The sequence below is a fragment of the Alternaria triticimaculans genome (assembly GCF_023758025.1).
Source record: "Alternaria triticimaculans strain BMP 0046 chromosome Unknown scaffold_5, whole genome shotgun sequence".
Lineage (NCBI taxonomy): Eukaryota > Fungi > Ascomycota > Dothideomycetes > Pleosporales > Pleosporaceae > Alternaria > Alternaria triticimaculans.
The window spans coordinates 794,334-821,505 of NW_026055962.1; the positions used below are offsets into that span (position 1 = coordinate 794,334).

At 52.6% G+C, this 27,172-nt stretch overlaps 10 protein-coding genes across 10 annotated transcripts; 5 read left to right on the forward strand and 5 right to left on the reverse strand.

The window, feature by feature from the left end:
• Positions 1 to 197: 197 nt before the first annotated feature.
• Positions 198 to 1,657, forward strand: J4E78_004586 (uncharacterized protein; the record flags this gene model as incomplete). Its single annotated transcript, XM_049365214.1, has 2 exons — positions 198 to 515; positions 572 to 1,657. The coding sequence occupies 2 exons, from the start codon at positions 198 to 200 to the stop codon at positions 1,655 to 1,657; spliced, it is 1,404 nt and encodes a 467-aa protein (XP_049223015.1).
• A 741-nt stretch (positions 1,658 to 2,398) lies between these two features.
• Positions 2,399 to 3,437, forward strand: J4E78_004587 (uncharacterized protein; the record flags this gene model as incomplete). Its single annotated transcript, XM_049365215.1, has 2 exons — positions 2,399 to 2,988; positions 3,041 to 3,437. 2 exons carry the CDS (start codon positions 2,399 to 2,401, stop codon positions 3,435 to 3,437), a joined length of 987 nt encoding a protein of 328 aa, XP_049223016.1.
• A 3,826-nt stretch (positions 3,438 to 7,263) lies between these two features.
• On the reverse strand, positions 7,264 to 9,359 carry J4E78_004588 (uncharacterized protein; the record flags this gene model as incomplete). The annotated part of the gene is made up of 3 exons (XM_049365216.1): positions 7,264 to 8,040; positions 8,713 to 9,226; positions 9,274 to 9,359. 3 exons carry the CDS (start codon positions 9,357 to 9,359, stop codon positions 7,264 to 7,266), a joined length of 1,377 nt encoding a protein of 458 aa, XP_049223017.1.
• Positions 9,360 to 9,830: 471 nt separating this feature from the next.
• Positions 9,831 to 11,456, reverse strand: J4E78_004589 (uncharacterized protein; the record flags this gene model as incomplete). The annotated part of the gene is made up of 1 exon (XM_049365217.1): positions 9,831 to 11,456. The coding sequence occupies one exon, from the start codon at positions 11,454 to 11,456 to the stop codon at positions 9,831 to 9,833; it is 1,626 nt and encodes a 541-aa protein (XP_049223018.1).
• A 459-nt stretch (positions 11,457 to 11,915) lies between these two features.
• J4E78_004590 (uncharacterized protein) lies at positions 11,916 to 13,667 on the forward strand (the record flags this gene model as incomplete). The annotated part of the gene is made up of 1 exon (XM_049365218.1): positions 11,916 to 13,667. The coding sequence occupies one exon, from the start codon at positions 11,916 to 11,918 to the stop codon at positions 13,665 to 13,667; it is 1,752 nt and encodes a 583-aa protein (XP_049223019.1).
• A 178-nt stretch (positions 13,668 to 13,845) lies between these two features.
• J4E78_004591 (uncharacterized protein) lies at positions 13,846 to 15,099 on the reverse strand (the record flags this gene model as incomplete). The annotated part of the gene is made up of 3 exons (XM_049365219.1): positions 13,846 to 14,616; positions 14,669 to 14,827; positions 14,959 to 15,099. The coding sequence occupies 3 exons, from the start codon at positions 15,097 to 15,099 to the stop codon at positions 13,846 to 13,848; spliced, it is 1,071 nt and encodes a 356-aa protein (XP_049223020.1).
• A 409-nt stretch (positions 15,100 to 15,508) lies between these two features.
• On the reverse strand, positions 15,509 to 15,901 carry J4E78_004592 (uncharacterized protein; the record flags this gene model as incomplete). The annotated part of the gene is made up of 1 exon (XM_049365220.1): positions 15,509 to 15,901. One exon carries the CDS (start codon positions 15,899 to 15,901, stop codon positions 15,509 to 15,511), a length of 393 nt encoding a protein of 130 aa, XP_049223021.1.
• A 918-nt stretch (positions 15,902 to 16,819) lies between these two features.
• On the forward strand, positions 16,820 to 21,058 carry J4E78_004593 (uncharacterized protein; the record flags this gene model as incomplete). The annotated part of the gene is made up of 4 exons (XM_049365221.1): positions 16,820 to 19,423; positions 19,468 to 20,049; positions 20,097 to 20,906; positions 20,957 to 21,058. The coding sequence occupies 4 exons, from the start codon at positions 16,820 to 16,822 to the stop codon at positions 21,056 to 21,058; spliced, it is 4,098 nt and encodes a 1,365-aa protein (XP_049223022.1).
• A 306-nt stretch (positions 21,059 to 21,364) lies between these two features.
• On the forward strand, positions 21,365 to 22,764 carry J4E78_004594 (uncharacterized protein; the record flags this gene model as incomplete). The annotated part of the gene is made up of 3 exons (XM_049365222.1): positions 21,365 to 21,370; positions 21,792 to 22,006; positions 22,134 to 22,764. 3 exons carry the CDS (start codon positions 21,365 to 21,367, stop codon positions 22,762 to 22,764), a joined length of 852 nt encoding a protein of 283 aa, XP_049223023.1.
• A 1,793-nt stretch (positions 22,765 to 24,557) lies between these two features.
• On the reverse strand, positions 24,558 to 26,093 carry J4E78_004595 (uncharacterized protein; the record flags this gene model as incomplete). The annotated part of the gene is made up of 1 exon (XM_049365223.1): positions 24,558 to 26,093. The coding sequence occupies one exon, from the start codon at positions 26,091 to 26,093 to the stop codon at positions 24,558 to 24,560; it is 1,536 nt and encodes a 511-aa protein (XP_049223024.1).
• Between the last annotated feature and the right edge of the window lie 1,079 nt (positions 26,094 to 27,172).

The window sequence follows — 27,172 nt, forward strand, 5'->3', positions numbered from 1 at the left end:
CATCTATGCATGAGAATGTGGCAAATCAACAGAAGTCATGTTCTATCAAAATTCCACAAACTATGCGAAACAAACTTGACCTAACCTTCACGACAGCTACGAACATCTCTATCCTTACAACGACCCAATCGTCTATCGCCGCTGATCTAGATGCCTTCGAAACTGCCAGCTGGTTTACTTCATCGTATCTCATCGCCATGTCTTCTCTCGCCCCTTTGATGGGACGGCTATGTCAAGTGTTTAGTCCACGGTTATGCATGTTCTTCTCCACTATGTTGATAGCCATTGGATCGGCCATCACGTCCACATCTGTGTCTTTCGAACACTTTATCATCGGCCGCGTTGTAACTGGAGCTGGTGGCGGTGGCATTTTCATCGTTGCTAGCATCATGGCGATCCAGATGACCAGCCCTAAACGAAGAGGCTTGTATATGGGCCTTGCAAACACTGCAATGACAGTCGGTGTCTCGCTTGGAGCGGTCATAGCGGGCGCGCTTGAGCCTAGAATTGGATGGGTAAGTGGACACTATCAGATGACGAGATCTAGTGGGCTCAACTGACATAACCACAGAAACCATTGTTTGGCATCCAGGCACCAATAAGCTTTGTGGCCGGCTTGGGTCTCCTCTTTTCAATTCCAGCCAGCCATACTTCAAAGAACATCAAGTATGAAAATCTCTCGATCCGCGAAAAGCTAGCCCGCATCGACTACTCCGGAGCCCTGCTCTTGACCACCACCATTGTGCTCTTCCTTCTTGGCTTATCTGGTTCAAAGGTTCTTCCAACGCCGATCATTCTATCGGCTCTTGCTCTTCCAGTATTCGTTCTAAACGAGGCCTACGTCGCTGGCGATCCCGTCATTCCAGTCTCCGTTCTACGATCTCGTGGAACCCTGTTGACCTGCCTTGGCACGACTGGCTTCATGATGGCCCGTTGGAGTATCCTCTTCTACACGCCCGTATATGCGCTTGCCGTTCGGGGTTGGGCTCCGGCTGTCGCTGGATCAATTCTCATTCCCACTAACGCCGGCTTTGCAACCGGTGGTCTTCTTGCTGGTGTCTTCCATATCAAACGCACGGGCAGCTTCTACCTCCATACCGTCGTTGCGATGGCACTGTTTCCAATCACTATGGCTGTCCTGGCTCTCATTTCTACACCAACAAGTCCGTGGGGTCTATATGTTGCTATGGTGTTCCTCAACGGACTTGTTACTGGCGCGGCAACGAACTACGCACTTGTCCATCTGCTCCATCTTACACTCCCGGAGGTGCACCCGATCGTGATCTCTCTCCTTGCTACGTTTCGCGGCTTCTCAGGCTCTTTCGGTTCGGCCATTGGCGGTGGTTACTTCGTTCGCGTACTGCACAAATCTCTGGATGACGGTTTTGCGCAGGCTGGGTTGAAGAATCGCGGTGAGCTCACTCGGAGACTACTGGGGAGTCCGGCACTTGTAGGTAAGCTGGAAGGAAAAGACAGGGTCGTTGCCGTTGGGGCATACGCGGATGCACTCAAGGCATTGTTCCTTTGTGCCGTAGGACTCTCCATCGTCGTCGTGCTCGTACAGGCCGGTACAGGTTGGAAGGAGCCGGCAAAGAGCGAGGGTCAAAGAGCGGAAGAGGAGGTGGAAGTCGAAGACGGGATGCCTGCAGGTGCTTGAGCTCAATGTTCAGTACAGCTATTTTTTGTCTTTTTCGGTTGTGCATAGCCAGGTCAACACTCATCATTCTATGGTGCAAGGACTGCCATTGAGCGCCAATAGTCTCTTTTCCATACTCACCTACCCATCACTTTCTACGTCTACTGGACTTCACGATGATCTCTCACCGTGAGATTTCCCGGCGCCCTGTCATTTCTTGCGCAGGTACCCGTCATGCATGCTAGCGTCATCATCGCGATCCTCTCACTGTTTCCATCGTCTTCCATTGTATCACTCGGCTCCTACCCGGTCTCGCTTCGTCTGTTTGTTGTCGTTGGTGCAGGGTCCACTGCCTCGCGCCTGCCTATATAAAAATTTCCCACGCTCTCACCTCCGCTCCTGCGACCCCACCTCACCAGCGACAACGTGCGAGATCAATTGTACGATCAAGAGACAGTGACCTCATTGTCGACCGCCTGCGACGCATACTCTGCTTATACAAGGTAAGTTCCTCTCACCTCTAGCGTATTCACACGTCAGTCTCTAGGCCCAGTCAGCCTGCTCCGCAAATTTGCAAGTGCGCACACTCAGTTTTGAACGTGTCGCGCGCAGACCGCGAGCTCCAGGTTGCTTCCAGCCTGGATTCTTTAGGCGCTCGACCGGCGTCTGTCGCGCTTCACTGCACTGCTGCCATCTCCTGAGTTCAAATAGCTAACGAACTGTGTCTAGTTCACCTCTCTCGCATCCTCCACAGTCCTCATCATGGCCCGTGGTCCGGCTAACCTGTATTCCAACATGCCATCCAACCCGTACCCCAAGGCCAAGGAGCATGTTGCTCGTATCTCCCTTTGCGAGCTCTGCGACCGCGAGATCCCCACCAAGGATTGGATCCAACACAAGAACTCCAAGAAGCACCGTGCAGCTGAAGCCAAAGAGCGCGAAGAGTTGGAGAAGGCCAAGAATCCAGCTGGTACTTTCGGCGGCGACGCTACAAGCTTTGGTGGTGGCAACGAGTTCAGCGGCACCAACGAGTTTGCTGACGCCAACAACGAGTTCGGCTCTGGTGGTGACACTTTCGGCGGCGCTACGACTACTGCCAATGACGGCTGGGGCTCTGCTGGCGGTTTCTCTACTGCAAACACTACCAGCTACAACAACAACGGCGGCGGTGGCGGCGACCGGGCCTGCTTTGGCTGTGGCAAGACTGGTCATCAAAAGCGTGACTGCCCCTCCGGTGGAGGTGGTGGCGGCGGCGACCGTGCCTGTTTCGGCTGTGGTGGGACGGATCACCAGAAGCGCGATTGTCCTCAGGGCTCCGGTGGTCAAGCCTGTTTCAACTGCGGCAAGATCGGGTAAGTCGAACTCTTGCAGAGCATCCTGAAGTGCCAAGCTAACAATCTTCAGACATCGCAAGACGGAGTGCACTGAGCCTCGTAAGCCCATGGCTGGCGGCCCTGGTCGCGCCTGCCACAACTGTGGCAACGAGGATCACATTTCGCGCGATTGCGACCAGCCTCGTATCATGAAGTGCCGTAACTGCGACGAGGAGGGTCATGCTTCTCGCGAGTGCCACAAGCCTCGTGACTGGTCTCGCGTGAAGTGCCGCAACTGCAACAACTACGGTCATGGCGAGAAGCGTTGCCCCGAGCCTCCTGCTGAGACTGCTGGCGGTGACTGGGGCGATGCCGGTGGCTCGACCGCTGCGGCTGGCGGATGGGGTGACACTCCGGTTGAGTCGAGCGGCAACTGGGCTGACGACACCACCGCAGCTGCCGATGCCAATACTTCTTCTGGCTGGTAGACCGAGTGAGCGAGCGTCTTTCCATTCGCCTGTTGGCACAATGAAATCTCAGCATTGCCCAACATACGCGATTCTTATGAGGACGACTGACGGGTTCGGACATCGATCGAGCCAATGGCTATCGGTAGGGAAGGCTACGAGTCTGATCTGAGCTCACGAACGATGGAGAAGTTCTGTTAGGGTGGTAGAGAGGCAGTCCACGGGTATGCACTGTGCAGTTACGTTCCAAGCGAAACGCGACCATGTACAGCAAGGTACTCTACATATACCAAACAAACACTAACCCTTGTAAGCATGTTTACCTGCACTCCATGCTAACACATAATGATATGCTACGTGACACTTGCTGCTTTAGCTCTGCTGTATCTGCGTTCCACTCTCGTCTACCGACCATACTACCTTGCTCAGTACATCGCGTGCCAGCCATGGAGACGACCTCCAGTCACAGATGATCATAACACTTTTGTCTTTGTCGAATGAGTAACCAGGGTGGCGGCCACGGTCAAAGAATACATAGTGGTTGCCACAAATGTTTGTCAGACTTCTCATTCGTGGGACAACATCTAAATGAATATAGGTATTGCGTAGGCAAATTCCCAGCGCGCAGTGAGGGGTACGGCGGATAGGGGAGACTGGGCTTGTCGTTCCTTATTAGTACCCTTGGCAAGATTACATGTCTCTGCCCAGGGCCATTAAAAGGGCTTGGGCGGTTGACTTCATTTACAGAAAATACTTGAGGGGTACATGGTAGACCCTTCACTCCCCTCTGACAGCTTCCAGATATCCCGGTCTTCTTCGTCCGAGCACGCCCAAAAAGAAGGCCGAAACCCTATTGCAGCTCGCAAACACTTGTTAGTTAGACTATTGGGAAGCAAAACGAGTGGAGCGACCTAGGACAACATACACTACACGATGTCTGTTCTGCATCGTGACATAGCCAAGGTGGAGTCGGAACGACAGCCATAACATGTGAAGGAACTTAGCGGAAACCAACGATGACGAAGGCTACCACTACGGGATGACATGGCTGCTGGACATTATGAGGGTCCAGAGATAAGGGCGCGTCCCGAAGGTTTCCAAGATTCCAAGGTTCTCTCTGTATCAGCCCTGGATGATAAGCCCGGGGCGTGCGGCATCCGGTCCTTTTCCCAACCCGAGATCCAAGCCTCTTGGAATCTCCGGACCTGGTCGCCGTAAGCTTACGCGCATAGCCTCGTTCAGATGCCACTATGGTATTTGGAAACCAGAGCCTTCACGGTGGTCGTTTTGGAGGCGCAAACATGTGGCTGAAGCGACTTCTGCATCTCATGAAGCAGCGGTCAAAACTCTCCAGCCGATCAAGACTTCTAGAGCCCAACGGTGTCTAGTAGTAGGGCTGTAGCGCAACGTCTCCGCACCATAGCGCGTGGAAGGCTCGCTACGGGGTGCCTGCTCGGCGCTACGGAGTTGTCTCCAGCTTCCCCTCGTCGGAACCGTTGAAGTAAGCTTTAGCGGTGACTCGTCCACTGATGCACTAGCCCTTGACGTATTGCCCTACGATCCGATAGATCGAGGATATACCGTGTTGTGATTGATTGACGTTGAGTGAGAAGTCTTGCCACGGCGTAATACGCAAATTAGTTTGAACACTTGATCAGAGCTCGCTTCGTGAACCTATATGTCGTGAGACCACTCCCCATGTCTCAACGGACACCTTGGCAGCGTTGATGCGATCTTCTACCTTTGCGATATTATTTGCTTTTGCGCAAATCCCCATCGCTGGTGTGGCTGCGCAGCCAATGTCTCCGCTTTTCCTTGTTACTCGGGACGAAAGCCACAAACATGTCAACCTGGACGAGCTGCCACCACATCGCGTGGCAGTGATTATCATATGCATCCTGTTTGCATTTGTTCTCGCGTTGGCCCAAGGTAAGTGCATTCGAATCTTATGTTGACCGCTTCGTATCCAGAGGTCGCTCAGAATGTTTGCTAACTGCTTGGTAGGATATCGAGCAGGCCGCATGGCTGGCCAGAAGTCCAAAACCCGGGTGTCGGATGTACTCGTGTTCGCGCAAGGCTTCATCTGCTCGGCCTTTCTATTTGCCACAGCCATACAGATAGCTGGACTGGGTCTGCAAACGGATGCTCAATGTCATGCTGCCATACGAGTCTGCATCGCCATGTATAGCGCGGACAAGATAGCACTGTGAGTGTTTACTCGTACGTGACGCTCACCCCAAGCCCGGATGCTAAACTATATACAGATATCTCTTCTTGCTGGAGCGCGTTCATATCGTACGAGCTCCGTTCGTGGATCGCACACGGGATATGCTGTATGTCTTCGGAGGAATCTTCGTCACGGGTGGTTTCCTCGCGATCATGGGATGGCAGTTTGTCAACCCAATGGCTATCTTGAACCACCAGACAGGCGAATGCAGGATAGGCATCGAGCGGCCGGCTACGATTGCGATCATCGTGCTGGACATCCTAATGAACACTGTTCTCACGGGAATCTTCGTCTGGCAGCTTCGACCAGCACTGGGCTCATCGGCACCTAGGATATTTAGTTTCGCAAGCGACACTGCTGGTACATCGACTGGCTCTTCAATGCAGACACTCCGACTTTGGATGAAAGGAACACGACGGGCCGTATCTTCTCGGAACAACTTGCGAGTCATGCTGGTTCGAAATGTTGTTGGCTCAGGCTTCATGTTGTTTGTCACTTTGTGCAACAATAGCCTGTTTCTCGCCTGGAACTTCGCCAAGATGAGCCACGCTTGTCTGCTCATGTGCCTCGCTGATAGTAAGTTCACGATTCGCCCCTTGTGGTCAACAAACGCTGATGCATAGTTCAGTCTGTCTCGGTATGCTTGTCACCCAATGGCTGACGATGCGTTCGGCTGATCCGGAGATATCGCCACCAGCATCTCGAGCTTCTCTCGTAGACGAACGTACCGATTCCGAGGTTTCCTTTGTGAATGAGAAGCCTGTGCCTATCAGCCGCGTGCTAGATAAGGTACGCTTCAATCTCCGTTGAAGGCGGCGATGCTGTCAGGAAGTTGTATTTTGCGACATGTGTCTTAGCAGTCTCGAGCTACAAAAGGACCGGAAGGATCCATTTGCGGTGTACTTCATGTACTCATCGCCACTCTTCTTCGGTCTTGTTACATACCGACTTACACGCGATTGGCTGCGCTTGCCTTCATCCTATATCGCTGTCCAGCACCTTCATGCGTAACTCATACGACGCCACCCCCAATCAGCGAGTGCCAAAGAGAAAGGAGTGCTTTGGGCGACAATGAATTTCGTACGCCACACTCTGTTTGGCACGACCAAGCGCTGCGCGGCGTTGCATGGCTGCGGTTGTACGGATATACCCCAATCGTCAGCGGAAGAGGCTAGGAATCGCCATGGGAACGTTCATGGACCATCTTTGGAGCAGGTCGGTTTGAGATGAGACCGTAGTCGGATTCCAATGTGCGAGCTCATGACGTCAGCCAGATAAATCAGGGTCTTACCGGACGAAGACTAGCGTTAGCCTAGCGCAAATCCATGGATCCTGGAAAGAACTGCCCACCTGGGCAGGTATGCACAACCTCCGCACATGCATTGCGAGTACAGCCCTTCATACCACGGTACATAGTTCGACAGAAGCTTATCTTACACTGTGTCAGGAGTCATAATATTAACGACCGAGTTTCAGTGAGTTCAGCTAGATCACCTTGTTCGCATGGACAACTTGACAACTGAATGTATCAAATTCCACTACGACATCCCACTCTTTCCATTCTGACCTTGTTATCGTCTATATGTCGGACGTCTTATACTACATGAAAGTGCTCCCCGCCTATTCCAGAGGTGGGTCGAAGAACCACATCTCCTCACGTTCCACGACCATCTCATCTCTCTCCACATGCTCGTGATATTTCTCGCATACCTTACCCCTCAACGCGACCAAGTACTCTCTCACATCTGAACCCCTGTCAATTGTCTCAGCGACGTCTTTGTTTCTACCACCTTCCATCCTGAAGCCCTTCGCAAGGTTGACCTTCCACTCGGCCATGTCCTCCGTCTCACCGCAGTTCAGCATGATGTCTTGCATCATGGTCCTCAAAGCAGAGTCCCTCAGATGCTCCTCGATGTACTTCATGATTTCGTAGGGCAGTGGCTGGGCGTCGCTCAAAAGCTTGTTGAAGAACACATCCACAATCTTGTTGCGCAGAAGCGGGATATCGAAGGTGTCGGCAGATACGTGTAGTTCGCATAAGAAGAGGTATCTCAAATCGGTGTCATTGCTGGAGTCTAAGCTGCCTTTGTAAAGCCAGTTGGCGAAGACGTCGAATCGCATTGGCGTAGAGCACGCGAGGTGGATCGCTGTGCGCTCCTCGTTTGAGGAGGCTGAAAGGGCCTCATGGAAGTGTCGCGAGCGCGCTCTGAGTGCTTCGACATGTAGATCATACTGCTGGATATTTCTGCCGGAGCCGACGTTGATCGTGACTGTGTCGTACTTGTTGGTGATGGTAGGCGCGGTCCACGGGTGTGCGCACCATGCTAATGGGTGGCTCATCATAATAGTGTTGGAGTTGGTTTCCTTGAAGGAGGTGTAGATGTTGTTGATAAAGTTCTCACAAGGTGTAAACGCCGTTTGTGTATCTCTTGGTAGGCAGCAAACTCCACTAGCCGAGATGCCGAAGTGAAAGTGAAGGTGAAGATACGTTTGTGCTAACCTAGCCAACCTGAGCAGTATACATGCACCTCTTCTCTATGAGTAGCTATAAAACTTGTCAGTCATTAGATGAGGGTTGAAGCACAACAGTTAGTATATATGCTGTATTTTGATTTAATGAGCATCTGATTACCCCGTAGCAGAATCATGGAGCGCAACAACGAAAGGGCGACATGGGTACGGTCAAAATGGACCATATAGTCTCAGATGTACTTCATTTATGTACTAAGAACGTAGCCCTAGCATAAAAGTGAACACAACTTCAACAATCTTAGAAGACTCAACGGATCCACCTGCATCGTTGACCGAAAGTCTTCCACATAACTTGAAAGGTAAAATGACAACCTTGCCACACCGTCTCCTAAGTGCACTTGCGTCTCGGATTGGCGACTGCCTCTGAGCTGCCACAACCGAGAGCTAGACTTACGAATTGACATCTCCTCAAACGGCATCCCTTTCACTATGTACATGATATCTTTCGCAAAAGCTCGTTCGCATGTCGACGAACCAAGTGTCTGCATCGATCCTTGATCCGTCACCCGGGACTAGGCCTCGAGCTCGACATCCCACAATGATATCTATGAGGAACTCTTTGTGGCAATCGAAGAGATGATGTCTTTTACCTTCCCTGAAGTTGCCCGATGCCACCATTATATCGACAATAAGCTTCCTCATACTGTCCCCTTCAGATGTGTTGGTGTACAAGAATTCTGTAACATCGACAGCGACCACATTCTCTGACAGCCAACGAGTGTATAGAGATTCCAAGACAGCATTCTTGAAGATAGGCGCCTGATGAAAGTCGGAGAACACGTAGGCCTTCATTACCTTCCCCCAGTCCAGAAGGCCTCCGCTGTCCGCCAAACCTACAACACCAGAATTGAGCCAATAGAAGAACACGTCGAAGGTGTCGGCGTCGGTATCCTTTAGTCGAAGGTACGTTGAGCCACCTTCCCGGAAAGAACCGTTGAGCATGCGATCGAAGTAGCTGGAGAAGTGACACAGGAGCCCGCGATAGATCTTGAACTTCTTCTTGGCATTGTCCGGTCCGACCGCGACGGTAATGATCTTGTCGTAGACGTGACTGAGACTGTTAGCAAGAACGCATGGCTGGAATTGTTTCGGACTCACGCTGGTGGTTTGGTGGGCGCATGTGCACAAGGAATTAGCTCTATACTGCGTACGGCGTCGGCGGTGAACGGCACTTCGGTCGCCATCGCGTGAGATAGGGTCGTGAACAAGAAACGTCGCTGAAGGATTGGTGACGCGGTGAGCAATGGAGCAGAATTTTGAGGTACCCGTGCAAGAACTAGTTGTCTTGGCGGTGCTCGGGAAGTGAGAGTGAAAGTGAAAGTGAGAGTGAGAGTGAGAACACCAATCGGTAATTCGACTCTGAAGACATGAGACACCCTTGACAACTGCGGATAGACCTTGCTACTTAGATGTCGCAATTCGTTCGACAAGCCTTCGGGGTGTAGTAGCAGTGGCAGAGCCTGTATCCTCCATACTACCTTCTCTTTGAGCATACCAGGAACCTTTCTCGAAGAAACGTGCGAAATGTCGTTATCAGCCGCACGTAATGATGGATCGTTAAAACGGGCAGAGCAAACAGCGAGACTGAACACTGGGCAACCACGTTGTCACACAAATTGAACATAGGCAAGGTTTGAATCTGAATCGGCGTTGTATTACAAGAACGAGTTGGCCAGTTTCTCGAAGTATTTCCTGGCGCCATCCAGGTCGACGTTCACGGTGGCCTTCGATCGCTCTTTCTCAGTGAGTGTCTTGCCTAACGAAACCTGTAGCGCGTCTATAGTGGACTCCTCGTTTGGTTGGTTCACGATCTGAAGATTCATGCTACCGCTCTCCACCTCCTTACCGCCAACGACGATGATGTGGTTGTACTTCTTTGTCCTGGCTTCAGCAATCTTCTTTCCAAGCGAGCGGTCACTCGTATCGACGTCAATGGGTAGGTGTATAGTCGATAACGGTAAGGGCTTGGGCGACGATAACGAAGTTGCGGGTGCGTCAGAAGGCGTGAGACCAGAAAGAACAGATTGAATGCGCGAGACGTGTTCAAGAACTTTGGGGTCTGAGTTCAGCGACAAGACAATGGCCGGTCGAGGCGAAAGCCAGAATGGGTATTTGCCAGCGTAGTGTTCAATCAATAGAGCCATGAAACGCTCGATGGAACCGTAGATGGCGCGATGTACAATGACTGGGCGGCGAAGAGCCGGATCCAGTCCTGCATCCATAGACGACTGCGGTCCTGCCTCCAATTCGTCCGGTGATGCTTGGTATTGCAGATCGAAGCGCTGCGGCAGCTGGAAGTCGAGCTGTATGGTTGCCGTCTGATGCTCCTTGCCATTCGAGTCTTTCAAGATGATGTCAATCTTTGGGCCATAGAACGCTCCGTCTCCCTCGTTGATTGCCCATTCGCTTCCGATGTTGTTCAACGCGGTAGTCAGCTGCTCCTCCGCGCGATCCCACTCCTCGATGGTGCCGATGAAGCTGTCCTTGGGCCGAGTCGAGAGAAGCAGCTTGTAGGGTCCCAGTCCAAACGTGTTGTACACCATGCCCACGAACTTCAGCGTCTGCTCAATCTCTGCCAGAATTTGGTCTGGCCGACAGAAGATGTGCGCGTCGTCCTGGTGGAACCGCCTGACTCTGGTCAGTCCCGTCAAGGCGCCTGAGATCTCGTTCCGGTGCAGAGCGCTGAAGTCGGCGAGTCTGACTGGAAGATCTCTGTAACTCTTGATCTCGTCCCTGAACAGCAAACAGTGACCCGGGCAGTTCATGGGCTTCAGACCGAACTCCCCATCCTCTCCGCCTTCTGCTTCAGGTATCTGCGCTGTTGTCCCTCTTCCCTGCACACTGAACATGTCTTCTGCATAGTTCTCCCAGTGCCCGGACTTCTCCCATAGCGACTTCTTGTATATTATGGGCGTGATGACCTCTTGAAAGCCGAATTGCGGATATTGCGCTCGCAGGAACGACTGCAACTTCTGGAAGACATAGGCACCGTTGGGAAGGATGAGCGGCGAGCCGGGGCTATACGGAGATGTGATGAAGAGATTGTGTGTTTGCGCGAGGGCTCGATGGTCGAGAGGAGGTGTAGGCGGGGTGCCGGCTGTAGGGTTCAATTGCGCACTGGCGGGTGCTTCAGACGAGACGGTCACTGTGTGCTGCAACTGGTGGGGCGCAGAACAAGAGCAACTGCGCACGAAAAGACGTCCTTGGTGGCGCCACCTCGTTGGTTCTAATTGCGCCCGTCTTGCAGTCCGTAGCGCGAGGGAAAGCTGGCGTAGTGGCATCGGAAAGTCTTGACTCCTGCACCAACTTCGCGTGCTGTTCAGGATGCACTTTCTGGACTAGTCGTCTTGGCGCACGCGAGCTCGAATATGACGTCGACGCGTCTGTACGCCAACACCACTTGAACCCCGAACGCAGTCAGGTACTACAGGTACAGTGCTAGGGCCATTGCTCTGGAACTCCACTAACAACAAAAGTGCTTGATGTCTCTGCGACGCACTAAGACACAGTATGCGCCAGAAGCCTGATTGGCAGGCCCCACGTCACACGTAGGAAGTGGCAACCTGTTCTACCCAGCCTCCTACAACGACACAAAGGCAGTCAGTGAGACAGTTTGGGTCATCACTAGACACACCACTGCCTAAATCTATAACTACCCCCTGCTCTGTATTGCATTCTTACCCTGACCCACCCAACCGTCAGCCCTACGTCACAGATCCTAGATATCATCAACTTGGAATATGAGCGCACGTTCACGGCGACTCGAACACAGCTTGGGAAGTAGCTGGGGCGACGCTGACTACGCATCCGGTGACGCAGGCTCCATTCACTCGGCCAGCGACGAAGCCAGCGAATTGGAACTAGAGGACTCTGACAAAGAAACTGTACAAGAACCACGAACGACCGTGACACCCAGACCTAAGCGCAATCACCTCAGCAAGTCAACACCTACGGCGCAAACGCAGGCTCGACCCGTGAGGAAGCCAGCAAGTCGGACCAAAGCCAGCCAGTCGCAAAGGATAGGGTCCGACAGGACACGAAAAGACGACGCATCCGAGCCGAGCTTCATCATGCCTTCCATGAGTAACTCGCCAAGTGGTTACAGCGGCTCGCCAGGTCCAAAATCCCAGCCGCGGAACCGAGTAAGAAACACGACCCAGAACCGCCCATCAGACTCGCCCCTTGCACCAGGCAGCTCTTTCACGAAGGGGTCTGCCAGCGGATACCCGCAAGCGCCACAACAAAACCAGGAAGAAGTGAGCCCATGGCACTACGTGAACCTCTTCTGGGATAACGTCGCCGCACCACTCCTCGCCCACTTCCTAGACATCTTCTCCTACGCGATGCGACACTTTATCAAGCCGTTCTTAGGGGTCGCCCTCGGCGTTGGTATCCTAGTCTTCGGCATCCAGCTAGCATCCGGGATACTACGATCCACAGTATCGAACGCTGTAATGGGGCCTGTTTGCGCGATACCAGGCTCTTCCTACCTCATCCCAGCATGCGCTACGCTAGACACGTCAGAACCTCAGGCCGACTTCGAGGAACTCATCAATGTTCAAAGTCGATTCGAGGATATCCTGGACGCATCGAAGGATACTTCTGCTTTGCCCGCCACGATCAAGAACTCCGAACTCGCTATTCGCGACTTGCGTATTCTTGTCAAGCACTCTCGTCTTCCGAGCCGGAAGGCCCTGGATAATGAATTCGAGTACTTTGTACAAACAGCCAACGAGGCTTCCGTTGATCTGTCTCGTTACAACAGTCGCATAGGGGCAGCTATGGACCGTGTAATTGCGACAAACACCTGGACCATGAACGTGTTGTCTGGTATCTCGGAGAAAGAGGCTTCCATTGGCGCCGTTGGCCGAGTTATCAACCAGGTCACGGGTGCGTTCGTCGCGCCACCGCCAACGCTCCAACAACGCATCTTCGACCAGTACGTCTCACACGTCAGCAAGAACAAAGACGAGATTACGCGTCTTATCGAAACAGCTCAAGCTCTGCTTCTTGTTCTGCACAACCTTGATGAGCGACTAGGCACCATCTACGAAATTGCAACAGGCGATGACCAGACGATAACAGGCAGACAAGAAGAGCTTCTTTCTAGCCTCTGGACAAAACTTGGGGGTAATCGCGGCGATGTGAAAGCCAACACCAAGTCCCTCAATTTACTTGCCAACATCGGAGCCTATCGCAAGAGAGCGGTCAATCACGTGTCAGGCACACTTCTGAAGCTGCAAGAGATCCAGGCCGAGTTAGAGAACTTGCGTGAGGGAGTTGCGGCGCCAGAGATGTTGGGGTACAGAAGTGATCTACCTTTGGAGTACCATATCGATGCTATCGGGAAGGGTGTGGATAGGCTGCAGGTCAGTCGTGGAGAGCATATGAGGGTTGAGGGGGACACGTATAAAAGACTTATGCGTGGCGGCGAAGAAGGCGAGGGTAGAAGGGAGCTGCCTGGACCGACAGTCACCGTGAGGGCGAAGTAGTAAGACCGTCTCGACACCGGTAGATTGGAGAAACTTGGATCAGTGCTTAGATATTTTTTGACGGCGTTCACAAGATTGTCTTTACTTTCCTTTTGGTTTTATTTTCTACTTGGTACATCCCTAGATACCCATCTCATTCATAACTCATGTCCGCAATGAACCACCATGTTTACAAAATTCAATACATCTGCACCTCAACCAAACATCTCCTCACGCCTCCATCGCTTCCGTCACCTAGGCCTTCAAACTCCATCTCGTAGGCCACACATCCTCTCTGTGCACAAGCTTCCCTGAATCCATCCACACTACCTCCAACACCAAAGTACACTCTCTTCGCCGCCACCATCGTCTTGCCCGTCTTCACCCGTCCCATCAGCGCGACAATCGCATCCGTAAACGCCGTGAGTGAAGCTGGCGAATAGATAGTTTCCGAACCCAAAATGAATGTGTTCAAATCCGGAGACGAAGGAACCATCTCCAGAAGCTTCTCAACCGGCGTCCAAGACCCCGAGATAAATGTCATCGTAATCCCAGTCTCACTCATCGCCTTCTTGAAAGCAGACAGAATTTCAGGAGTGATGTACAACTCGCTACTCTCCTCCGGTCCCAACAGCGGATTCCCCGCCTCAGGGAACAGCGCTGCACTCTCCTCATCACCCAACGTACCAACCCATGTCAGAAGTAGATTAGGAAGAGTCACAAGCCGTAGAACGTCGGCGTTGTAATCTGTGAGGGTGAAGTAGATCCCAAGTTGGTTCGTAACCGCATATTGGAACAGGAGAAGCGAAGGCAGCGCAGACCCGCAACCCATCTCAATAACATGACCGACGCGCATGAGGTCATCGAGATCTTTCCGCGGTCCACGATCGAGCAGGTAGCGGACGAGATCGAGACTGCATTCCCAGGTTTTGTAGCCGCCTTCGTAGACGTTTTGGCGGAGGTCGGAGTCCTTTTGGTGAGTGTCAGTTTGTGGATGGGAGGAGGGGATAGGGAGGCATCACATCCAGACCTGTCAGAGGTGTTTGGGAAGATCCATCGTCTTCAGCCATGAGTTGAAGGCGCACATCGAAGAGTTCGCGGCGGGGCAGACGGGTTGTGAAGCCTTTGGGGCTGGTTATGTTGATGGTTGAGTAGGAGAGTTTGTCTGGGAGGCTGGCTAGCTGAAATCATTGTCAGTATCGCTCACAGGCATGTCGTCATCGTCTCTATGAGAGAGAAATTGTCAGAGAGGGTAGCGAGTTGCGACATTGTCCCATGTCTGTCTGTAAAAAATTCAGAAGCGCTTACCTACCAGCTCATCGAGATCATGTGTTTTGGCCGCAATAGGTGGTGGGACACTGCTATCTGTCGTTGTTTGCTGTTGCCCTTGCTCTTGCACATCATTGGGGTCTTCTTCTATGTCGTCGCCTGAAAAGCCGAAGCTGAATGCCATGATGGAATGCTGAACTGGGGTTGGATCGGGTTAGGCTGATATGCAAGATGTTAGTTTGGTGGTTGGTGGGGCTTCTTTCATGTGAAAGATAATTTTGGGTCTTATCGATAAGCACGTGGTATGTGCACGGGTGAATGTCTACTACATGGATGCGCTTTGATCTTAGTTTGTCGCACGTCTTAGGTGGATTAATCATCACTTTGATTTGAGGATAGCGAAGAAATGCACTTTACTTCTGACCGGAAGGGGTTATGATCCCTCTTTCTCAAACCCCCCCACGCGACTCATGCGGAAAGTCAAAGGGTGTCTTGCTGCTTGCTAGCAATCTGACGCGTGTACGCCTTGTACGCATGTTCCAGTATCCCAGCCCATTCTCATTCCGTGTATACCGTGTTGAAGGCGTGCGTTCTTACTCCTTCTTCACCTCAACACCATTAATGTTCTCTTCTTTCTCCGCCTGTCGCTCCTCGGCCAGCGTTCGCTCCATCTGCCTAGCGCACGCCTCCATCGTGTCCTTGTCCAACTCCCATCCGGTTGTGTCGATCCCCTTCGCCTTGGCGTCGGCGATGATCTGCTGTCGCTCCACAATCTTCTCGCGCATGAGCTTGATGGCACCCCCGAGCACAACTGCCTCGCTGCGGCCTTGTCCCTCTAAGCCGGGTACTATTGAGGCAAGTCGGTCGAAGCCTTCTCTAATCGCTTCGCGTCGCTTCTGCTCGGAACGGATGTGGTTCTCTTTCTTTTGAGCTTCGGTAAGGCGGGGCCGGTCGGCGGCGTTTGTGGGACTTTGCGACTCCGGCATGATGGCGTGGAGGCAGTGGTACGAGTGTATCGTCTGACGCGAATGGCCAGTGTATTCGGGTAGGTAGAGTAGATCTCAGCTGGCACGAACCGGTTCGCTAGATGTGGCTACTTAGGATATTTTCTTGCGTTATGCTGTATGTTCGGTCGGGGACACCAAGGCGACGTTCTGAGGCACAGGCTGTGGTACGCGACTGCTAGAGTGTTGTAGAGGACAGCAGGCGCTCACCTGGGCATGGTTCCTGCCCTTCATGTGAATGGGCCGACGGGTGCCGAGCTTGGAGGCATACACCACTCAACGCAGGCTATACCAGCAAGCCGGTGCTACAGTGTGCGATGGGCATCCGTGTGTGTGGTAGGAGGTGCGAGGATAGAAGCGCGCTATCGATACGCGTGGATGAAGCGGAAGCTCTCCATAGCTAGCACGTGCTTGGTACCATGGCGACAAGATGCGCAATGTGCAGATGAGGGTATCGCTACTAGTAAAACGGCTGTTTTTCAGTAGCGACGCTGACATGGCGCTATCAAGCAAGAAACGTGCGGCTAATTAAAACGTTGTTTCAAGGTGGCCGGACCCCGTCAGCGCGATATGAGGCTCCTGGCTCCCTGCACCCAACAGCGTGTGACGCACTCCGGTGGATCTTCCGCGCCACCAGGAACCACGTCGGCCACGACGCGACGCCCAGAGATACCGCCGGCAGTAGCAACCCTCGGTCGAGAGTGAACACGACCGCTCAGGGCCAGTGACAAAGTCGCCACGCTGTAGGAGAAATTGCAAGAGAAGGCACGACCCCGCTAGGACATCCCACTGGGCAGCTGCAGCCCGGGAGCACGCACTACACCACCACCGCCGTGACATGCGCCCAACCGCGGCCGCACTCCTCCACCCACGCCATTGAATCCTCCCACGCACTCCACCATGGACGGCACCCGGGGGAGCAATCGCCGCATCAACAGCCTCCAGGCCCAGGACCGCCTGCGACGACGCAGTTCAGCCAACGCCCAGGGGAAGCGCCCCGTCACGGCCCAAGATGCCTATCTCTATGCCCTCCGCGCGGCATACCTCGCATACCTCCTCCAGCCCCGGCAGAAGCGGGTGCAACATGTCCCCGCCGCGCCCAAACACGTCCAGCGATCGTCGACCTCGATAAACGACCTCATGAAGGACTTCTCCCTCATACGAGACTCCAAGAGCACGCGCTTCCCCCGCGACTTCATGGCTGCACTGGACAAACGGATCACAAAGGTGTTGATGGGGCAGGAGCGCATGCCTGAGTTCCAGGATGCCACAGTCAAGCGGACATTTGCCGTCTTCCTGAATGCATTCAAGGACCCGTCGTTCAGGAAGAACATGGACAAAGATAGGAGAGTCGAGGACCTTCTCCTGATTTTCTACTCCAACGCCACAAAGGAACTGCAAAAGGGGAAGGCGCCCGGAGATGACAGCTGGAAGCTCATGGTAGATCGGCACGTCGCTCTCTTCCTACGTCTTGTCAGCTCTTGCCTCAAAGACCATGACTGGCAAAAGGACAGACCCGAACTTGCGCATCGGCTGGCCACGATGGAGAAGAAGTTACTCGTACACGACCAAGATCTGGCGGCGGAGAACCAGCGCAATGGCGGTCAGGGTGGCACAACAGTCGAAGTCGAGGTTCCGCGAAGTTATGAAGTCAAGGACATGCCCCTCGTCTTGGTAGTGTCACGCATCTTCGCTGTAGGGTACTCCGATGTACAAGCCGATATCAACCGATACAAGTCCGTATGGACGGAGAAGGCTGCGCTGCAGGATCTCAAGACATACCAGGCGCACCTCAGTCTCATGACCAAGAAGACGCTGAACAGTGACGACTTCGATACCGAGGAGGCGTACGAGGCATGGAAGAACCAAGAGGTGCCAGACCTCTCGCAGATGATACTGGCAATCATACAGTCGAACCCCGAGCTCGCAAAGAGTTCACCCGGATCTGTGCCACACTTCAAGCCCAATGCTTCTTTGGACCCCGGCTACTCAGACGGTTCGAGGCAGGGTTCTATGTCGTCTGAGAACGGCTCCTCATATGTCATTGACCAGGCTGTGGATATGAATGGGCTCAGCCTCAACGACGACCCAAATGATAGCTCATCCTATACCTTCATACCTTCAGATCCACGTGCCACTTATCGTGCGATACTGAATGAAGCACTGACGTATGACCTGGCGGACAACGATCTCGAACCGTCCGAAGCTACCAACGAGAACCCGTCTGTGAAGCTACTGTCGAAACAATCGGCTGAGCTACTGAATGAGATAGCCCTCCGATGGAGGATACCACAGTTTTCCCGTCTTGTCTTGTTCCTAGACGTCATACGCGACAAGTACATTAATCAAGACATCAGTCTGGACACCCTCGATGCTGCCTTCAATTATGTCAAGGAACCACCGCCAGCTGACAAGAAGTCGAATCGAATGAGCCATATTCCAGTACAAGTATCGTTGTTTGACCGAACGAAATGGACAATCCAGGACTACACTCTCAACCAACAGATTCTGTCAACGTTACACGACTGCCTGTTAAGAGAGTTGTACGAGCTGATGATGCATGTATACGACACCAAACCGCCTGCACTCGGACCGGTAATGTACATCCTTGAGACCCACATCTACGACGACCCAACATTCCCCGGCACCGAAGAAGATATGGATCAGTTCACTGAACAATTACGTCACGGACTGAGGGACAAGGCTGGTGACGTGTATCGAGAGCTTCTAGCAAAGCACATCCCGGACACCAAAGAAGAGTGGGAGTTCTACCATGTCATTGAGTTGGGTCGTGCTGTGGTCAAGTTATGCGAGCGGATACAGAAGCGCTACCGCAAAAACCCAGAGGTTATGGGTGCTAGTCCCATGAATTGCCTCGTTGAGAAGATGTTTCCCTCTTACGCCGCAGATGCGCGGGACCTTGTCGCTCGGATCATGGACGTTGCTCAAAGCAAAGGAGAGGATGTACCCGTACAGGATGGCTTCGACTTGTACAAAGAGCTTGTTGAGATACGCCGCATACACAGCGATGCTCTACCAGGCAAAAACTTTGCTTTTAGCATCGAAGATCAGCTACAGGACTTTGTGTGGAGATGGATTCAGATGACGGATCAAAACCTTATTGGGTGGGTTGACAACGCTTTCAAGGCAGACCAATTCCAGATCGAGTCGCAGAACCCCATTCCTTCAGACGAGGAGCGCCACAGTGTCTCGGTCGTGGATGTCTTCCGGTCCTTCAATCAGAGTATCGAGCAGATTGTCTCACTAAACTGGGATAACGATGTCCAATACGCCAAATTCATGACTGCTGTATCGAAATCGATCGGTGTCGCACTCGCGAGATACTGCGAACTTGTTGAGCAGAAGTTCGCCAAGGAAATGGATCGCTTGACCCCCGAGCAGGAGGCTGCCGCTCATCAGACCAAATCTGAGAAGTGGTTGTCGACGGTCAAAGACTTCTACAGCCAGAAAGAGAAGGTCGAGCCCTTTCAATTCTACCCAGAGGTAAGTATCTAACTCAATCATGTGTTCTATGCTTACGAATACAGTCGCTTGTCAAACTCAACAACATTGAGTATGCAATGCAGCAACTAGATAAGCTCGAGCGCGAAATTGGCGTCGATGCGTGCGCCGAAGTCATCCAAAAACATTCCCCACCCCCGACGCAACGCCTTCGCAACAACAACTTCGTCTTCACCATCAAAATTATCGAGGCTGAAGATCTAAAAGCCTGCGACATGAATGGACTAAGTGACCCATACGTTGTGCTTGGTGATGAGTATCAGAAGCGTCTGGCAAAGACTCGGGTCATCTACCGCAACCTCAACCCTCGTTGGGACGAGACAATTGACATCACGACTAATGGCCCGCTGAACGTCGTTGCAACAATCTGGGACTGGGACGCTATGGGCGACCATGACTGCGTCGGTCGGACGTCTCTCAAGCTCGATCCATCACACTTCCGGGACTATATGCCCCGAGAATACTGGCTTGACTTGGACACGCAGGGTCGTCTGTTGCTGCGTGTGAGCATGGAAGGCGAGCGAGACGACATTCAGTTCTACTTCGGCAAGTCATTCAGAACACTTAAGAGGACTGAGCGTGACATGACACGGAAGATCACGGACAAGGTAAGCAAATTGCCATCAAAAAGCAAGGTTTGCGCTAACAATGGCAGCTTTCATCGTTCATCGGCTACAAGCTTTCGCGTCGCTCACTTGACGCCCTGCTCAATAAGGGCGTAGCATCGAAGGTGACCAACTACTTAGGAAACTTCAGACAAGCCAGACCCATGTCTGTCATTCAAGGCCCTACACAGCAGGACGTCACACAAGCTCTCGGTCCTCTGTTCGTTTACTTTGACGAAAACTTCGCGATCATGAAGCAGACGCTGACAGACGCTGCAATGATTATGGTCATGACAAGACTCTGGAAAGAGGCGCTCGCGACCATAGAGTCGCTACTCGTACCTCCGCTATCCGACAAGCTCTCGCAACAGCGCCCGCTGACACAACAAGAGCTTGACATTGTGTTCAAGTGGCTGAAGATGCTTTTCGACTTCTTCCACGCTGTAGATGAAGATGGGAATGTTGAGGGTGTACCCATGGACGTGCTCAAGTCACCCAAATATCACGAGCTGCAGAACCTCAACTTCTTCTACTTTGAAGCTACTGAAGACCTGATCCGTACGTCCGAGTCAATGGCTGCAGCTAGTGCACGACGACAGCAAGAACAATCCCAACGCCTGAACCGCATGTCGGCGCCGCCTGCTATGGGCCACCAGTTTGGTGGTGCCGCGGGGCTCGTCGGGATGCCGACTAGGAAACACAAGACCATCATGCTGTCGCGCAATCTTGGCACAATGAAGAAAGCCAAGGAAGAAAAGAGAAAGGAAGCGCAGGCGGAGCCTAATGATGACATGATCTTGAGGATACTGAGGATGAGGCCCGAGGCTGAGCGGTACCTGAAGGACAGAAGCAGACAGAAGGTACGCATCGCCATTCCTTTTTCATATTCACGCTTACTGACGAACAACAGGAACGTCTTGCTGCTGCACAGGCGGCAGAAATGATCGTACGACAGAGTCTCAACTCTGGGGGTGGTCGCATGACGGGCGGCATGGGCGGCCCACGTCGATAAGAGAAAGCCACTCGTGGACTCTTTTTGTCACATGTCACATGTCACTGTTTTGGCGTTCGTTTGCTTTCTGATACCTTTGCATCATTGTGTGTCGTTTGGGCGTTGATTATACTTAGCTAATGTATTATCGGTGGCATCCGCTTCATGGTATGTGGGATGGACAGCGAGGCGTCTATATGGGGGCTTTCGCAGATACGAGTTGACATGAAGTAGGATAGCTAGCTAGATGATATCCATGGTGTTCAATGTAGGCAGGTGTGTTGTGCGGTAACTAAAGTGTCGTAGGATCGTCACATCATGTCTCACATGAACGTACGTTAGGAAGTGCTGCTCGATGTCAGTCCTCAGGGTCACAAACGCCTAATTCTCACCCTCGTTTCGTCAATTATGAGATATCGTCGTCTGGTCTTCTTGTCTAAATCCACGTTAACCGAGGGGAAAGAAGAAACTTCCTAGAGCCTACGTTAACGTTAGTTCATCTACTTTGCAAGTTCTTGTTTCAACGTAGTCTGCAGACCTGTTCAGCGTTCTTGTATGAGGTAGATCCATATAAATTCTCGGTCTAGCCGCCAATATCCTCTTTACACAAAACTGTCGGTGCGCGTTTCCATGTCTGCTCCTCGAAAGTGCGCGTGTTCACCTTCACTTCACCGTTTGCTTCCAGGTAACCGCGCTTTGACGATTTTTGAACATCCATAACGGCCATTGCGACTCTGCGTCTTCTCTCCCGTAGCTCCAACATCGGAGCACACCGCGACTCAAGACATCGTCAACACTCGGAACCAGGATGTCGGAGGCTTTCGTACCTTGCAGCGGTCTCCCCGGAGATCTTAGCAAATGGCTTGGTCCCGAGCAGATATCGCTGGAAGTAGGCTATGGCAGCGATAGCGAAATGTTCGACGCGCCGTTGAGACAACTACGCAACACGTCTGACTACTTCTTCGATCAGTGAGTCTACATCATCTGTTCTCTTATCACTTCACTTTGAAGACATCCAGCACAACATCACACAAGCCTCACCAAGCGAACTCTTACTGACATAATGTTGACTGGATGACTCATCCGAGTACTTCAGCCTCCCCGATGTATCACCGCGCAATTTTCGCATCTACCTGGGATTCCTCAAGACCGGTTACCTCAATCAACTCGATCCGGACGATACCACTGATCAGAGAATCTCTTTCGGTAGACTCATTCATGTCTTCATGTTCGCCAACGAATTAGGAATCATTTTGCTCCGAAATGCGGTTCTAGACGAATTCTTCCTGCGCATCTACGACGACCCCGACGATCTCCCGTACAAGTGTATCTTCAATATATACAAAGCTTCCACCCCAGCCTCTTCACTACGTCACCTCGCTGTCGATATCATAGTGAAGATCGGAAAGAAGGCGGATGTCAAAGAATGGATGCACGACCTGCCGAAACAGTTCTTGATGGACTGCTTGACTTCCGCAAGCGAAGATAGGATCGTACCCTTTCCCAAAAATCTTTCCGAAGATGACGTCATGGACCGGCTAGAGGGAATGAGGAAGGCGATGTGTGAGGTGTTCCATGTCCACGATTCTGAGCCAGAGGCTGCAGAGGACGCAGAGGAGGAGGCTCAAGCTCAGAATGTGGACCCAGAGTTGCAAAAGACATTTGATGAGGAGCCCGCTGCGAGGATGGAGTATGTCATGGGGCCGTTGCCTATCAGAGAGAAGTAATGGGTACCCTTATGTCGCCCGTGTATCCTCCGGATGGCCCGGACTGTACTTTAGACTTGCTAGAGTACTCTGAATACCTAATGGATGCTCGAGCTTACTTCACAATAGTCATGTTGATAGCCAGCCTCCCTCATGATATAGGTGATTCCTATCATTCACACAACCCTTCCTGCTAGTCACATACGCCGCGCTACCCCGAATTTCTTCACGAGACACCCAGTCGCGTTGCTTGACCGACCGTGGGAAACAATCGATTCTGAACGATGAAACAGGCGCTAATGCGGAACATGCAGGCAACCTTTTTTTTCATGGCGAGTAGCACAGGTTTTTTGCGAGATAGCTTTCGAGAGTAGAAGGATCAAAGGTTGCGCAACCCGAGCCCATGGTTTGATTTGGCGTTCGCACGTCTGGATCATCCCACCCAGCGATCGTGCATGTAGGATTCGCACGTGCGCGATACTCGAGACTATCTCGGGTCTCCAAGGGAAAGTAATCAGAAACACGCATCGCTAAGACAACACATTGGCGTGGCGCATGTTTGAAGCTGCGACTCTTGCTCGCAAAGAAAGCGCGCCCAAATGCCGCTGCACGAGGCAGACAGTCACGCTCTCACCGGACACCACCTGGACAGATAGCATCGCGCAACCCAGCGGATCATCAATCCGCGATCTACAACGCACACCTGCATCTCGCGTCCTCTATCCATGAACACATCATCACAGAACGTCAGATGAGCCCCGATAGCCGGTTGGTGGTAAGCGAGCATGCTTCGAGAAAGAGGAAGCGGGGCGCAGCACTGGAGGACCTCCTCGTATCTGCACGCCGTCTAGGAAGGAACGAGCGTGCATGTCTCAGCCTCACTTTGTGCCCCAGGCAGGCAGAACGGAGGGAAACAGGCAGAGGTAGATTGACATGACACGTTGATCGTTTTGCCTACTTTTGCCTTGTTTTCGACTCGTAGGTTGTGACGGGGTGGGGAAGTGTTCGTCGCGTCGCGTCAATGAACATCACCATCACGAACGCAGATAGTACAGCGGACGAAATCATACTCACATCCAAGTAACACCGTCTACATAGATCAAGACCGAAACCAAATAATTCCGCCCCCGCTATCACGCGAAATCGCCGTTGTACAATCCCGAATACTGTCATAGCCCCAACTTACCGATCGCTCCCCCTGTACACTTTCCCAATTTCCCGCTCTCTGCTCCTACCCACCAGTCATCCACCCCCACGTGAGGAAACTAGGATCGTACTGCAGGACAAGCGCGTGTCCGGTGAAGCGAGTCCCTGAAGTCCCTGGATTACTCTTCATTCCCGGATCGGTAGGCGTTGGGAATGCTTCTGTGCCTATGGCTGTGTCGTCGGGTTTGTCTTGTCTTGGGGCAAAAGGGGTGCAGGACCGTTGGTATGGGTTGCCGCCTGAATGTCGCCGGTGTGTTGGGGCTGTGAGTATGCGAAAGGGAGAGGTTGTGGCTGGGCGCTGTTTGGTAGGTTGTCGGACATGTCAAGGGGAAGTGAGTAGAGAAAAGTCAACATGGGTATCGCGACAAGGAGGCAGTGAGCTGGCAAGACAGATACTGAAAGTAGACTGTTCAAAGATGACGCGCTTTTGATATTCTACTACGGAAATCGTGAACGGCCGTAAAACGATGCTATGTGCTTGACGTATCCCCAAACGCCCAAACGGGTATCAACTATAACGACAGTCGTAGAATGCTGTGACCTTAGTATCCGAAACCTAATCCTTGCCATGTATGTAATCCGAGTCCCTTTTGACAGTTCACAGTGGTTCAGTCTTCTTCTGAGTCCACTTCGCTGTCCGTTTCAGCACTCCTGCGCGGCTTGCCATCACCAATCTTCCATCCTGCACCTTCTCTCGCAATGAGCCCTTCATCAAGAAGATAGCGCTCAAGCCTCTGATCCCTGTGCCACGTAGCAGGGTCGAGCATATCCACGCGACTCTTGTAATCCTTCTCGAAGTGACGTCCAACATGCTCCATGCGCTCCTCCCAGGATGTAATGCCATTGAAGGATCGCTCACAGAACAAACAGCTCGAATGTTGTGGCGCATTTCGTAGCTGTAGGTTGCAGCGCACTTGGTGTTCCGAGAGGTTCTCTTCGCAGACTGGGTAATCTTTCTGGGTGCGGCAGGACTTGTCTTTCGGAGCAGCGTGCATGCGGCGGAGATGCTGAGTGAATAGATCTTTGCGATTGAAGTCGTTATGGTATAATGTCTGTGGGTCGTTGGAATCGATCGATGGGGTACACAGATCGCAGCGCCAGTAGCCGAGCTTGATGTGCTGGGTGCTGACGTGCCTTTTCCACTCGTTCTTGGAAGAGAAGTTGGACGTGCAGCCATAGCCGGCGAGCGGACATGGGAAAGCTCGACGGTCTTCAGCCTGAATGCTTGAATCTGTGATGGTCTTTTGTGTCTTGGAGGACCGACGAGGTTTCTTCTCCGATCTGACAGAGTCCGTGGGACTTGGAGCGTGAGAGTCTCTACGAATCGGCTTACGGCGCTTCGATGTGCGACCGGAGCTACCGCTTGACGTTGTAGACCTTCTTCGCTTAGACCTTGTCGGACTGTAGTCGGAGTCCGAAGCGGGTTCCTCAGGGAAGTCAACAGGCTCTACAGACTGGGCGTCTCGTACCGAGTGTCCGATACCAGAGTCTGCGTACCTTGTATAATCCGGAGTAGCTTCTTCTTTGACTTCACTGTGATGATGATCAGGGGTAGCTTCTTGTTTCATGACAACATCCTCCACATCTTCAGCCACTGCTTCCGGTACCGGAGGCTCGTACTCTAGCTCGCGAAGGCTGATGTTACGCTCTTCGGCGTGAGATTCGCAGGCGAACGCTCCGCCTTGAAGATACTCAGCTGCCGGGTATGAAACCGGAAGATGAGAGTAGTCCATCGGGCTTCCATATGGGATGCTATGGCACATGTATGGTGACCGAAGCTCGTCCTGGGTGTTTTGACTAGTGTTTCCAGAAGAAGTACGATCCGGTGATGCGTTGCGAAAGCAGTCTGCCGGAGGCCAGTGTTGCTCATATTGCTTCTCGTATCGACCGTCTGGGAACGGGATCTTTGCGTAAAGCATGCCTGGCGTAAGGGGGCTTTGCTCGTACAGGAAGCGTTGCATTGGCTGCATGCTGACAATACCATTGTCGAAATCATCCAGGTAGCTCTCTTCTTCTATATGAAAACGCACTGCATGCTCTTTGCATGGTTGCATGTAGTTGGTGTATTCTGTCGCCCAGACGGGATAGCGCGGCTCGTCCATCGTCTCAATTTGTGGCAGGTCTCGGAACTGATGAGCGTCCATGGCTGATGCTCAGTCGTTGCACAGAACCGGGCAGGGGTAGCGATAGCGACTAAGTATCGCACGGCACTTAGCAGCTAAAGAATATGGGGGAATGCGAGTGCCGTAGAAGTTCGACAGATACAAGATCTTCTGTTTGTAGAATCTTGCTGAGCAGGCGAAAACAGTCCTTCAAGTAGACGAGTGGTCAAGGTATTTCGATGTCGTAGTTCTGCCGGCCAGAAGTAACCCAAGTACAGGGACTGGGAAAGGAGGCAAAAGAGGCGGAGCGTCAAGTGGGGGGTGTGACAGACCAAGGCAGCAAAGCAGAAAAGCTAGTGTCAAGTTGCACTGCCGTAATCTTTCGTACCGTCTTTCTGTCCCTCGATGCCATGCTCTACAGTGTTTTATGGTGTTTGAGCCGCAGAGCCGCATTGTCAGCCACCCAATGAGAGCCCTTGTGCCTTGGCAATATGTACTCCCCTGTTCTCAGCTTGACCGGTGGGCCGCAGTGCACAGTTGTCCAGCCACCACTGCGCTGTACGTGAACTCTAGCACCTACCACCGACGGGTAGGTTCAAGCCCCAGGATTAAGCCCCTAATCAAAAGCAATCTTGCTAGTAGTGGGCGGATCGCTACCTCATCGCGATGCGTCCAAGCCAACTTTTGTGCCAGAACTGCTTCCGCGGGCTGCACGTTCGCTAAGCTGTGGGAAGGACGAAGCGAGACCATGTGGACGTGAGCTGTGAGGATGCTAATCGCGGACCCACCAGTTTGAGCGTTGGGGGCCAAAACAAATAAGGAGATGAACGACGAAATGCAAAGACTCAAGGAACGAATCACATACCTCTGGATATCGTGGTTTCTGTTAGGAGGCCGGACAGAAAAACCAGTAGTAGGTTGCTGTTGTGCTACCGCACCTGCGCCAGGGACGTGATTGTTCCGACAGCTGCCGCGCAACCGGAACGCTGATGAGAGGCCCAGGTCCCGATCAAGAGCAGAAAGCCGTCGTCGGTCGGAGGGTGCAGTATCACAGACTCTCATTGGAAGTCGCTGCATAGTGGCTCACCAGCTGGGGCGCATTTGGCTCAGGACACTCGATT